At 47.6% G+C, this 14,750-nt stretch overlaps 1 protein-coding gene across 3 annotated transcripts in view; it reads right to left on the bottom strand.

Moving 5' to 3' along the window:
- PFKM (phosphofructokinase, muscle) overlaps positions 1–14,750 on the bottom strand; it is a 50,544-nt gene that overhangs the window by 15,401 nt on the left and 20,393 nt on the right. Inside the window, exons 1-2 of one of the 3 annotated variants that reach the window (XM_075551811.1) lie at positions 13,050–13,183; positions 7,722–7,814 (exon numbers count right to left, since the gene is read on the bottom strand). In XM_075551811.1, the coding sequence (XP_075407926.1) occupies positions 7,722–7,806 (85 nt within the window). In that variant the 5' untranslated portion in view covers positions 7,807–7,814; positions 13,050–13,183. Of the gene's footprint in view, positions 1–7,721; positions 7,815–11,276; positions 11,327–13,049; positions 13,184–14,750 lie in introns of those variants that run through there. The other 2 variants (XM_075551812.1, XM_075551810.1) reach the window with 2 other exon arrangements.

Consider the following 14,750-nt stretch of genomic DNA (forward strand, 5'->3'; position numbering starts at 1 on the left):
TTCTTGCCAAGGCAATCTAGGGAATAATATTAACAAGAAAAAGCCAGCATTTCCTTGAATGCTTATTGTGGGCTAAACATTGCATTAAGTGCTTATCAAATGTCAACTCATTTTCCTGCCTAGAACCCTGATGTTGCCTCCATTGTACAGATTTGGATGCTGAAGATCGGGGGGCAGGGGTGTCAAGGCTGCAAAATGGAAATAGATAGAAAGCTCAGATTTGAATCCAAGTCCTCAAATACCAAAGTCAACACTCTTTGACCTCCATTCTATTCCTTTTTCACTGCAATGGCTCCCTTCTATGTAGCTCCATGTCCTCACCAGTCACACTCTGTTGGCAAATATGTCCATTACAGGGCTGGTAGCTCCTCCAAGTACATGTACACACACACACACACACGTGCGTGCGCATTTTAGTGTCACTTCAGTTGGTGTATGTTCTAATGTGTGTTCACAGTTGAGTGCTTCGAGCCCCCGCACTGTCAGTGGCGTTTGTGACAGTGGCCCCGAATCAGTGGGGATTCTGTTCTCTCACTGCCTTCTCTTGACATTCATTCAATTCTTCAACAAAGTCTTCCTACCGTGGCCCTGTATCTATGACATATACATATATGGAAAACAAACATGCTGGCTGGGTCCCAGTCTCTCTCTGCTTCCACTAGGAGGAAAACAGTGGACTGGAAGAGAGGGAGCCTGTCCTCTTGTCCACACACGAGTAGTGGCCCTGACTAGTGGTCGCTCCACAGCAAGAACTCTCTCTCCCAGAAGCTCCATGGAGGAGCTAGCCTGGCAGAATACAGACACGGAGCGGGAGCCCTAACTGCCCCACATTACAAAGAATGGCACCAATCACTAGTGAGAGACAAGCCTCCTGTCACCCTGCACCACCTGCTTATGTGCAGAGGGGCCCAAAGAGAGTCCTAAAGGGTCAACTTCTTGTGAACCATCTGTTTTTTTAATTGGGGGCTCATACAACTATTATCACAATCCATAAAACATCAATTGTGTAAAGCACATTTGTACATTCGTTACCCTCGTCATTCTCAAAATATTTGCTCTCCACGTAAACCCCTGGCATCAGCTCCTCATTTTCCCTCTCCCTCCCTGCTCATGAACCCTTGATAATTTATAAATTATTGTTTTGTCATATCTCGCACTGGCCGTCTCCCTTCACCCACTTTTCTGTTACCCATCCCCCAAGAACGAGTTTATATGTAGATCCCTGTAATCAGTTTCCCCTTTCTACGCCACCCTCCCTCCACCCTCCCGGTATCGCCACTCTCACTTTGTTTCCAGTTCCTGTCTGTACTAGTGTACATCCTCTGGTCTAGCCAGGTTTGTAAGGTAGAATTGGGATCATGATAGTGAGGTTGGGTGATGGGGAGAGGCAGGAGGAAGCATTTAGGAACCTGAGGAAAGTTGTATGTTTCATCGCTGCTACACTGCACCCTGACTGGCTCGTCTCCTCCCTGTGACTCTTCCGTAAGAGGATGTCCAGTTTGGGCTTTGGGTCCCTACTCCACACTCCCCCTCCTTCACAATGATACGATTTTTTTGTTCTTTGATGCCTGATAGCTGCTCCCTTCAGCCCCTCATGATCACACAGGCTGATGTGCTTCTTCCATGTGGGCTTTGTTGCTTCTGAGCTTGTTTACCTTCAAGTCTTTAAGACCCCAGGAGCTACATCTTTTGATAGCTGGGCTCCATCAGCTTTCTTCACCACATTTGCTTATTCACCTGCTTTGTCTTCCGTGACTGTGTCAGGAAGGTGAGCATCATGGAATGCCAGTTTAATAGAACAAAGTATTCTTGCATTGAGGGAATATTTGAGTAGAGGCCCAATATCCATCTGCTACCTTAATACTAAACCTATAAATATATGCACATAGATCTATTTACCCATTCTCATATGTACATGTCAGTGTTTAGGCCTCTATAAATGCCCTTTTCCTCCTAGCTCTTTCCTCTATTTCCTTTTACTTTCCTCTTGTCCCACTATCATGCTCAGCCTTCATTTGGGTTTCAGTAATTCCTCTCAGTTACATTACCCTTGATCATGCCCTACCAGGCCTCGTACACCCTCCTCACCACCAATTTGGATCACTTGTTGTTCCCTTGTCCCTGGGTTTGTTAACACCACTTCCTTTCCCCCACCTCCCTTATCCCATTTTCCCCTCGGAACTGACGATCCCTTTGCTTTCTCCTCCAGATTGTTCATCTAGCCTATCTTATTTAGACAGTCCTGCAGAGATAATAATATTCACAAAAACAAGACAGAGCAAAACCAAGCAACAAAAGACAACAAAAAGCCAAAGAAAAAACAAACAAACAACACAACAACAACAACAAAAGAAAAGCTTGTCGTTAGTTCAAGGACTGTTTGTTTGCCTTTAGGAGTGTTTTCTGGTCGAACCTGATGGGGCACCAAGCCCTGGTCCCAAAGTCTATTTTTGGTATTCCCTGGGGACTTCCTTGTTCTGTTTCCCTTGCTGTTCTGTTGCATAGCCTTAGTGTTTTGCCTAGGTGTGATGGCATCAGATCGGGCACAATTCCCACACTGTGTCTCCAGTGTTGTCCCCTGTAGGGCTGTGGGTCAGTGAGGGATGTCGTGTCTCATAGTGGGGCCGGCCATATGGTCTTCCCTGTGGATTGGCTGCTCTGAGCAGGAATATTGTCGTCAAGGCTTGGTGGGCCAGGATGTGCTCTGATCAGACATGTCCCCCTGCCTGAGCTGCAGCTTTAGTGCTGTCCTCTGAAATAAATTCTTTGGGGGGCAGGGAAGCTGTCCACGTAGTTGGGATGGGGGCCGGCCCCTCAGACCTCTCCACTGGTTCTTGTGAACTATCGTAACCACCCTTTCTTAGACACTCCAGTACTTTTCCCCCTCTGTAAAACATACCTACGTGGGCCTTGACCCTGCCTATAGGAAATCCAAGGAGGTTTCAAAAAGTTTGTTGAAAAGGATTCTGATCTTTTAAATTCCATTTTTCCATGAACCTGTTGAAATCCCTTCATATGTAACATCAAGCAATAAGGAGCCAATAAGGGGAGCAATGTCCAGTGTGGGTCTGAAAATCATCATTCCATATTGCATCATCCAAATCTACCTGGAATGCAATAGAATCAAGAACACAAGATAGTTTTTTTTGCAGGTCTGGAAGGATTGATGAAACACGGCTATAAGTTTAAATAAAAGTGAAGGCTCGTTCATTCCGTGAACACCCACCCTCTCCCTGGCACTGTGCCAGGAACAAAGCTCGCCAAGAGGAAGTCAGGGAAGGTCACAAAGAAAAGACAGCCCTGCCTGAGGTTTCAGGGTGATTTCCTTTTCATCTTGTTGTCAGTTAGACAATCCTGAGGAGAGTGTTCTATGCAAGGAACAAACATGAAGGTGAGGACCAAGAAATAAACAAACTTTAAGACAAAAAGTAGTGAGAGGAAGCTGGATAGGTCAGCAGGCCCTACGTGGTAAGGGGCCTGGGAGGCCAAATGGAGAAGGTGGGCGTGAGCCCACTGTTGCAGCCATGGTGTCAGAAATATGGAGAAAGTCAACTCAATAAAATCAGAACAGATATGAAACTATTGTTTATTTGTTTTCTGTCTTGTCACAAGGCCAATGGTATTCTGATAGGTTATCTGGGGCTTGGGAGTATGAATTTGCAATCTTACGACATAAGAAGTCTTTGGAGGTATATTGGTTGGAATACTATTCCTGCTCACAAACTGAGTAAACACGAGGGAGAAATGCAATTTAAGAGAGACAGATGACTTTTAAGATTTTCAGTATAGAACAATCAACAGACAGTGGGTAGAAAAATCCAAATTTGTTAGACAGCAGCAACATCACACAAGAAACAGCTTTTTTTGTTACTCTGGCCCTCCTAGAGGCCAGCTTTCCCACCACTAACTTGAATATCTGGGTGTTTTAGTAGAAATCAAGTTTCTGTATTCTCTCGGTACCCCTGTAGCTATGTGCCAAGTCCCTGGGTCCCCAGAAATTACAGACTAGGATATACAGATGGCTTATGATTGGGAGTCCCTGTCATTCTTTTGGCTCTCATGTCTCAGGCCAGTCTTGGCCAGGCTAAACTTGGCTGTTCCCTGTTGCCCTAAATAACCACATCTGAGCAGCTGCCTGGCTTATTAGAAGCGAGACAAAGGATTAGATTACAGGCACTGTGCTGGGGGCATTCTGGGTATAGCCACGACGGGCTCTGGAGAACATCATAAACATGTTGCTTGGAACCACCAATTACAACCTGTTAGGAAGAGACTTTTGGGAGAGTTACTGTATATACTCATATATAAGCCGAGTTTTTCAGCACAGTTTTATGCAGTTTTTGTGGTAAAATTAGGTGCCTTGGCTGATATTCGAGTCGGCTTATACTCGGGTATATATGGTATGTTAGGTGAGTCTCTAGAAGACTAGTTAGAAAAGAGTAAATGACTGAGTCCCTGTCTTCCAAAAGCAGTGCTAAAGCTCTTCCCACCTTACTGAGTTAGAATATATGCAATATACATAATTCAACATGAAAAATAAATGTTTGTTACTTAGCACTTTCTGATGAGTATGCAATTAAAAATGATAAACCCTAGACTGGACAACCCAGACAGGTAACAGAATCTGTTCCCATAAATAAATCTGAAAAACAGGACAAGCAAGCATTTGGAATGGATTGCCTGTCTGGAGACAGGAGTTAGGCCAGATGATGGAAGTCCTTTCCAGCAGCAGAATATGCTGATTTCAGAAGGCTAACCATGACATGGCTGAGGGAGCTAAAGGCACCCCTGGGCTGGGATTTGCGTTGGTATCCAATTAGCAGGGCATCCCAGGGCCCTTAACCTCCAAGCTGACGATGTCTGGATCCTGGGCATTCTACTTTAAGAAATTCGTAGGTCTGCGGAACCCAGGTAGCGATAGAGCTTCGGCCTCCATGAGCTTTACAGAGCCAGTCTCGCCTCCCCAGGCAGTCCCTCTGCTGGAGGCTACTAGCATGTCTGTGCTCTCAGCCTGGGAGATCAGGGCCATCAAACGTCTCTCTGGTCAGGCTGCTGATCTGTATTTGAACTGCTCCTTCACCTCAAATTTCTTGGCTCTATTTTGCATTTTCGGTTTGGCCTCCTTGCTTTCCTAGGACTTTTACTTCCACCACTCACTCAGTCTCATGCACCTATGATACAGGGTACAAGGTGCCTGACACAGAACCCTATAGGCCTTGACCCATCTGGGCCTCCAGAAATGATCCAATCTCAAGCTCTTGCATCCATGAAAGATCCTTCCGGTGAGCAGGCAATGATGGCCATCCCTAGCATGAGGCTCTCACTGCACAGGATCAGGAGTCGGAAGGACTCCTGCTAAATCAGAGGCCTCAACATGCATCTTCTCCTCCCTCCTCCAAGAGCCCTTTCCTTCGTCATCTGAGTGCTTCACGTGGGCTTTTAATAGTCCTTGTCCTCCTCCAGTGGGACAGTCCAATTCCACAGCAGTCCTCTAAGGTTTTAGAGCTTGTGTGGAGCAACTGGGAATTGGTGTAGAATCCATCCAGGAGAGAAGAGGGAAATGGTGGAAGCCAGGTCTGCAGCCTCAACCAGAAAGGGTCTGACCGCTCTCTATTTCCAACCACAGGTCTCTGTGCCTTCCTTCCTCAGTTTCTTCATTCTAACATTCTCCTAATCATGCTATCAGTAACGATGATCGTAGGGTACAGATCAGTTTAAAATCAGGTGTGAAGTCTAAACACCCTCCTAATATAAACAGTGGGGCCTGTGAAAGCTGGACCCCGGCAGAGCAGCCTTGCTTGGCTCCTTTTTAATGGAGGGCACTTTTGAGTTGTCCTTCTGTGACAGGCTTCTGCTTTCACGGGTCTTGCTGTGCTAATACAAGATGCCTCAGGAGTAGAGACTATGTTAAACTTTCTCTCTGATGTTCCCCTAGTGTTGATCACCTGCTCAGCACACAGTAGGTGCTCACGGACTCACTTTCAAATTGACCAGTCATACATTTATTGAGCACTCCTATGTTCCTGGAACAGTTATAAAGCACTTTACCTTAGTAACAAGTACAGCTTATCAAAACTCATTGATTCTGGGACTTTCCATTCATTAATTCAACCCAGTCCTATCATTTCATTGCATAAGTGGTTTCTACTTGGCTAATGTGTACTTGATTTTCAGCAATTTTATTGACCTGTTGTTTATGCATTATAGAATGAATTCATGTAAAGTGTACATTTTAAGTTTTAGTAAGCTTGCAAGGTTGGGCGTGCACGCTCACACACAACTCAATTTTAGAACATTTTTGTCTTCCCATTAAAAAATCCATATCCATTAGCAGTTTTCATTCCTGTCAGCCAAGGTGACTACGAAGTCTACTTTCTGTCTCTGTAGATGTGCCTCCTATGGAAAGTTCACATAAATAGAATCATAGAATACATCATTGTTTGTGAACGGCTGCTCTTACTTAGCATGGTGTTTTCAAGGCTCATCCATGTTACAACACGTATCTGGATTATTTTGATCTATGTGTTCTATGAATTCTAGCAATATATGATATCTTTCCTTATCAAAAGGAGTCCTGAAGGTATAGTGGGTAACATGTTGGGCTGCTAACTACAAGATGAGCAGTTTGAAACCGCCAGCTGCTCCACAGGAGAAAGATGAGGCTTTCTACTCCGGTGAAGTGATGGTCTGGGAAACCCACCGGGGCAGTCCTAGCCTGTGCTGCAGGGTTGCTGTGAGTCAGCACTGACTCCATGGCAGCAAGAGTTCCTCATCAAAACCCCAAAGGAGTAACAACTTCTTCACAACATACAAGATACTCACTGCCATCCACGCCACGCCAACTCACAGTGCCCTGTGAGTTTCTGAGGCTGTAACTCTTTATGGGAGTAGAAAGCCCTGTCTTTCTCCCTCAGAGCAGCGGGTGGTTTTGAACTGCTGACTTCGCAGAGAGCAGCCCAATGAGATAGTAACCACTGTGTCACCAGGGTTCAAAGCATACTAGCTAAAGCATTACATGCAGTGGGTGCTTAACACGGATCCAGGATAGCCCAGGGAGGGGGAGACAGACAGGTAATGGGGAAATCACATATCATTTATATCCCACTTCATTTTAGTACTCAGTGGATTTTTCGGACACCCAGCTACCCCATCTTGGACTCAGTCCCAGGGAAGGGAAGGTTCTCTCTCCAGCTTTGCTTTCTGCTCCCGTCCTGCTAATGGACCTGCGCTGATTAACTGCTACTGTTGCTGACTGCCGGTGGCTGATGGAATGGAGGAAGATGGAAGGGCAGGGCACGTAAGGGCAAAGCAGCACTTTGCTAAAGGTGCCTGGTTACTGCAAGACCTGGCCACGCGGCAGAGTTCAGTAGGAAGACCTTGCGGGGCCCACCAAATACCAATACTGGGCTTTTTCCCTTTCCCACCATTTCCCAAACACTTGAAGTGATCCAGCTCTCGCTTCTCAGTGAGTTTTACCTCATTTCCTTCTTCCCAGTACTGAGAAAACGGCACGCTTTTAGTACACCCAAGGACCCGCGTGGCCTCAAATCCAAGCCCACTTATACCTGCCAGACATTTTCTGGAGAGCCTAAGATTCCAGTGTGAACGTATCGGAGGACAGTTCTGTTCACAGGAAAAGGGAATCAAGATGTACTCAGAGGGCCTGGGGAAAGCTTGCATTTTTTTGCCTTCTCTCTAAGCAAGGCCCCCCCGCCCCTTACCTTGGGCATCTCCACCGGAGGTTAACACGGCAATGGCTTTGCCGATCCCCAAGGTCTTGGCTGCATGGTGCTCTTCATGGGTCATGATCCACTCTAAAATTCAAGAAAATGGTCAGTTAAGACACAGCTGGGTCCAGGTGCCACTAACTCAGCAAAGGGCTCTGTCGGACTGGCTAGAGCCACCTCAGTCAGGCCCTCCCACACACCCAGTCTGGTCTCTGGAATTCTGCCAGACAAGAGCCACACCCCTGCAGAGCGGCAGGCTGAACTGCCACAGCATCAAGTTCAAGACTGCAACAATCCTGGCTAATCCCTCTCTGACAACTCTCATCCCAACTGCAGCCTGTTTGGAGAATAAGCTAAGGTCAAGGAGAAAGGCAGCTGACTGACAAAAACAAGAGGAAGAGTCGAGGGAGTTGAGCCAGCGTCAAGGACTGACTCCTCTGAAGGAAGGGAGCCGCTGTTGCAGAGAAATCAGATGAGGTCTGGGGCGCTGACCGAGCAGCAGCCACGGGATGCAGAATTGGGTTACAAGGAGTGTGAGACAGTGTGAGGTTACAAAGGGCACAGGAGATTGACCAAGCCGATGGATTCAGGAACAGCGAGGGACTTTTTGCTCTCCTGTCCCTCCTGGACGAGCTCTCGCCTCCGCAGCATCTCTTGATCCCGTGTCTTCAGGCCTTCACCATCACATTTATGGTCCAGCAAATAGAACAATGCAAGATGCCTGCCATACACGTGTATAAAGGACATGGGAACACGCCCATGGTTTTACTGTCAGGGCTTGGCCCTCCCAAGGCAATACATGAGACAGACTTTACACCCACAAAAATGTCCGCGGGAGCAGCAGTATCCAGACTGAAGCCAGGTATTCAACGTTCACTCTTCTCCCTTACCCTCCGAATCCAGTCACCAAATCCTAATAGTCTCCCTTCTTATGATCTTTCCTTCTGCCTCCCCTTCCTTCTTTTCCATCTTCTTCGCCTCTGTCCACCTGAATCCTTACTGCAATAGCTACCCCCCTTCTGCTTGTGTGGTCCTTCCCACCCCATCAGAGACGCACAGTCAGTCTCCCTGGGCCATGCACCCTGAGGTATCAGTGGAAAGAGGGTTCACAAGAACTGGGAAAGATGGCCTTTAGGACAGTCCGTGCTCCTGCCCTGCATCTGGGAAACTTACGGGAGCTGCTTACGGGGACATGCGCCACACCATCACACAAACCCACGCACACCTGTAAAATACATGCAGTGAGACTCATGAAGACACACGTGCACAGACATACATATTGTTGTTGAGAAACATTCACAGGTGAAGTACATATAATCAATCCTGACAGAACCGGCCACAGTTCTTTGTTTGACATTCAAAATTTCTAGCATCTAGTCCGGTGGTTCTCAATCTTCCTAATGCCTCGACCCTTTCATACAGTTCCTCACATGCTGTGGTGACCCCCCCAACCATAAAATTATTTTCGTTGCTACTTCATCTCTGTCGTTTTGCTACTGTTATGAATCGGACGACCCCTGTGAAGGGGTCATTCAACCCCCAGGTTGAGAACCACTGATCTAGCCCTTGTTGATGGCGTCAATCTCTGTGCTCTGGAATTCTCAATCCCATTGTCACCTAAACAGTACTTTGTTCCTCCCTGTTTTCTGTGCCTGTGCCGACAGCATCTTGTGTCCAAAAGACTACCCTGCCTAATCCCACTCTATCATTTCAAGTCTGTCCTAGTGGTACCTAGACTAAGCCTTCACAGGTCAAGCATGGCTTCTGGTTCAGCTCTCTGTCAGTCGCATGCTGTCTGGAACTAGACCATTCCCTAGCACCACTACTTTTTCTGTGGTATTTTAATGAATTCTTGTGGATTGAGAGGAGGGTTAGACTAGACCAGAGGTCAGCAAACTACCGCTTGCAGGCTTAATCCAGCCATCAGCCTGTTTCTGTAGAGCTACTAGGGGGGGTTAGCACATACATGCATGGGTTTATTCCAAACGAAATGCGTCTAAACAGGTTCCTGTGATCAGTGGCTGGCTGCAGGCAAATTTTCTCAAGAAGGCACCTACCTTCTTCTCCTTAGGCACCTTAAAACATAGTCTAATCTCGATAGGTGCTTCCAAGAGTACCTGCTGGGCCGGTTCAAGGTAGAGAGGTCTGCTCAGTTGGGGGAATCCCAAAGAGCAGAGATTTGATGGAAAGATATGGGACTATCATGGAAGCTACTCAGGAAAACGTTTGGAGCAAGGTGAAAGCTGTGCTGGGGAGTAGAAAGCCAGGAAAGGTGCCGTCACAGCAGCACATCTGCTCATTCTCAGGTGAGGGAGGGCTGTCCTGGGAGAATTTCAGTGGAAGACCTCCCCACCCACCTATGCCCAGATCTTGCCCCCCCCACCACCACCACCCAGCTTCTCTTTGCTCTCCAAGCTGAAGGAGCATTCAAAGAGCATGTAAGTCCCTTGAAAAGGCCAAAACTGCCAGGTTGACATTGAATCAAGAAAGGAGCACAGAATTCTGGGAGAAGCGCGAGAGAGAAAGAACCACCACCTTTGGAGGTGTACAGAACTCAATGGAAGATATGTTTGCTTGGTTTAGTTCAACAAAAACAGCTGCACTTCTTGATGTTTTTGTTATAAAATGTGTAGTTTTGTAGCAACACTTTTTGATTTACCCATGAAGATGGTTGAAACAAAAACACTTCACAAGACATGAACATTTTATGAAATTCACATTTCAGAGTCCCCTACATGGAGCACACTCACTTTCCCTCCCTCCCTCACTGTCTGCTCGTGCGCTGCAACAAGGCAGCAGAAGTGGTGACAGGGACTGTGTAGCCGGCAAAGCCTCAAATATTTACCATCTGACTTTTGAAAGAATAAGTCTGCTGATCCCTGGATTATATGTTTTGTTTTTTAAGAGTTGGTAATTAATACATATATCACTCCATATTTCAATTATATCAAGTAGAATTGTACAACTGCTACCACAATTAGTTTCCAAGCATTATTTTTCTACATGGACTCCTTGACATACATCATCTCCCTTTTATTTCCCCACAACCACTATAATCCCCTCCTCACAAGCCCTTTATTCTACTTGCTGTCCCTATAGGTTAATCCTGGATTACATGACTTTTAAATCATGTTCCCTAAACAGACTGAAAGCTCCTCAAGGGTGGGGACCGTGTTTAGTCTATGTACCTAACTGGCGCTCAACAAATGCTTGTTGAAAGCTTTAATGAAGTGACGAACTGTACAAAATACAGACAAATATGTGACAGATAAGAAATATGTGTTTGGCACAGTGGACTGTGAGTTAGTCTGCTAACTGCAAAGTCAGAAGTTTGAAACCATCAGCCACTCCACAGGTGACAGATGATAAGCTTTCTACACCCCTAAAAAATTTTCTTGAAAAAAAGGTCAGCCAGACTGCTCCTTCAAGGCAAGGGTGGAGAGACTTCATCTCACATACTTTGGACATGTTGACAGGAGAGGCCAGTCTTGAAGAAGGTGATCGTGTTTGGTAAAGTAGCAGGGAAGGCCCCTGACGAGATGGACTTACACGGTGGTTGCGACCATGGACTCCAACATAAGACTGTGAGGATGGTGCAGGGTCGTGTCTTGTTCTGATGGACACAGAGAGGGTCACTATGAGTCAAACCAACTCGATGGCACCTAGCAACCAATCACAGACAGCCTGGGAAGCCCACAGAGGCCGCTCTCCACTGTCCTCTACGGTGATTAGGAATCAGAATCAATTCCATGGCGGTGAGTTTGGTTTGGTTGGAACCTTAGGGGACACCAAGGTCAATTAACACAGCATAGTTAACATGAAAATGTTCCCTATCCGACTTTGGTGAGTAGCGAACAGGGTCTTGAAAGGTCTCGAGAAGCCATCTAAGTGCAACTATATTATTGGTCTCACCCCAACTGAAGGAAAGAAGAGTAATGAAAACTGAAAGACATAAGAAAATATTTAGCCCAACTGACCAATGGATCACACAAACATCAGCTTCCACAAATCTGAGACCAGAGAGAACTAGATGGTGCCCAGCTACCACTACCAACTGCTTTGAAAAAGATCACAACAGAGGGACTGTGTGGGAGGAAAATGTGGAACAAACAACAAAATCATAAAAGAGACCAGGCTGACTGATCAGACGGAGTGGCGGAGCCCCAAGACTATGGCCCATCACCTCCCTTCAGGTCTAAAACTGAACTCTACCCCCCTACCCCAACTCTTGTGTTGAATAACCAATAGGATAATCAACTGTTCAAGACCAAAGGATTAAGTCCAGGGGGTTGGGAAAGGAAGAGGAATGGAAAGAGGAACCGTAGGAAGGGGTGGAATCCGTGATGGCATACAATGACGATGTGAGCGGGAACAAAAATGTACATATGACCCGTTCAATGGAAAACTCATTATCTGCTCTGTAAATCTAAATTCACAACCCAAAGTTTAAAACAATATGTATGCTTGGACACAGACACATCTCCCAATACTCTTGACTTGTAATTACACACAGACCTACACAGAGCTTACAGCGACAGAAAGCATACTGAGGCAAACAGTAAATGGAGCAGACACACAAACACACGGATACAGACACATGCCCGTTTAACTAGAATGCTCTCTTCCAAAGGGCAGCTTTCCTCTGGAAAGAAAGATTAAGTGGCCAGGGTGCAGAGAAAGATAAAACTTTCAAAGTAAGGAACAAGACATCAGAGGTTTATGCCGCGGGGATGGGCTCATCACCGGGTAGAAGCCCACGTGGGAACCTCCCTCCCTCGGTGGCCTCGGGGAGGAAGGCCATTCACAGTAACAGGGGCAGGTTAGGCGGGTGCTGACCTGTAGCACACAGCTCATGCTATAACTGCTGAGGCAGTTATAGGGGCGCAGGACACAGAAATGCACGCAGGCTCACATACAGGGATCCTCCACGGGCACACACGTAGAAACAGACTATATTAAGGCACGAATACACCAAATCGCACGTGGGAGGGAGAAGTGGAGAGAGGCAGCATCGTAGGTGCACTGATTGGAATGTGGAAGGCGCAAAGGTTGGGGTCAAGCAGCCAAGGGCATCGCAACGCTGACACTACCCCGTCCCCAGTCTGCGGCGCGGGTGCGATGCATGACAAGTAGAAGGCGGCTGGCCCAGTGGCTGGAAGGCTTCCCGACTGCCCTACCCATCCCCCGCCCGGTCCCTGCTCCGGTGCTGGCTCCTCTCCTGTTCAGCTCCTGGCGGGGCGCCCCGCCGCCTCCCGCCGCCCTCCGTTCAGTCCCCCCACGCGGTCTCCTTTCCCCCTGCGCGGCGCCCCGGGGCCCCCTTGCCTGGGAGTCCTCAGCTCTCCTCCGCAGCGCTTCCTCGCAGACTGTCCTTGGGGACGGGGGAGGGGAGCCTGGCGAACTCGGGGAGGAGCCAGGTGGCGGCGACCAGGGAGGGGGCTGGAGGAGCGGCTGCCCAACCTCCACTGGCCGCCCGCCCGCCGAAGCTGCGGGGAGACTCCGCCCCTCCTGCTCCCCTTTCTCCTCCTCTTCCTCCGCCCCTGCAACACCGCTCTGGTTTGGCTGCGCCTGCTTCTCCTTCGCGCCCCAGATGGTTGTGGGCTCCTCATCTCTAATTGGGGAGCCATCAGCGCCTACGTCCGATGCGAATCTCAAGATATTTGGTGGCTCCCCTGGTTTTCACCGGAGAACACTTTCTGGTGACCCAGACCGTCTAAGACTCCCTGCACGCAGACCCCTTGCACAACTGATCCTAAAACCTGACCCCATCCCACTGGCCCCCGGAACCGAACCGGCGTTGACGGAGAGCCTTGTATTATAAATAAAACGAAGCTCCCGCCTTTGCAGTTTTACAAAATGACCCCAAGGTACCCTGGTGGCCAGTGGTTAAAGAGCTCTGCTGACAGTTCAAACCCACCGGCCTGGCCATGGGGAGACAGACGAGGGCGTGGAAACTCCATTGAGCACCTCTATATTCCCGTCTTTCTCAGAGAAAACGTAAAGCCAGAGAGGGGCGCCAGCAGGCAAAAACCCGGTGCTGAGCCTGACAGAGGTGAGGATGCAGAAAGCTGGTAATCCAGCAGGCAACCAACAAACCGGCGCCTTGGGGCACAGTAAAGGGCTCTCTTGGAAAGAGATTCATTCATCTGGAGTCTGATTCCCCCCTAGCCTTTGTTTCCTGCCTTGCCGCGCAGCACTCTTCTCTCCGACCTTCCCATGGCCCTTCCTGCGCTTACTGTCTTTTCTGTGGGCATCCCAGATGCAAGGAGAGCGAGCGGCTGGCAGATAAAACTGCCTACATACATTGAAGAACTTTGGCGTTGCCAACAAACCTTAAGAGAAATGAAAGACAACGCACACAATGGAAGAGAAACATCTGCAAACCCGCGAAGAGACAGGCGCCCTGGTGGCGTATTAGGCTGCACATTGAACAGCTAAAGGTTTAAAGTCTCTCAGAAACCCACAGTGGCAGTCCTGTTCTGCTCTCTTGGGTTACTGTAATTCAGAATAAACCCCATAGCAGCGAGTTTATCTGTTTTTGGAGTTTTGTTTGTTTGGGAGGAGAGAGTGGTATTGAGATGATATAAAGTAATTTGCCTGAGTATGATAGTGGGACCAGAGGAAAGTAAAAGGAAACGAGAAAAGAGCTAGGAGGCAAAAGGCATTTATAGAGGTCCAAACACTGGCATGTACATATGTAAATATATTTATTTGACAATGGGGAAATAGATCTTTGTGCATATATTTATAGGTTTAGTATTAAGGTCGCAGATGGACATTGAGTCTCCACTCAAGTATTTCCTCAATGAAAGAATACTTTGTTCTATTAAACTGGCATTCCATGATGCTCACCTTGCTGACACAATCACTGAAGACAAAGCAGGTGAATAAGCAAATGTGGTGCAAAAAGCTGATGGTGCCCGTCTATCAAAAGATATAGCCTCTGGGGTTTAAAGGCTTGAAGATAAACAAGCGGCCATCTAGCTGAGAAGCAACAAAGCCCACATGGAAGAAGCACACCAGCCT

This window comes from Tenrec ecaudatus, chromosome 6, assembly GCF_050624435.1.
Source record: "Tenrec ecaudatus isolate mTenEca1 chromosome 6, mTenEca1.hap1, whole genome shotgun sequence".
NCBI lineage: Eukaryota > Metazoa > Chordata > Mammalia > Afrosoricida > Tenrecidae > Tenrec > Tenrec ecaudatus.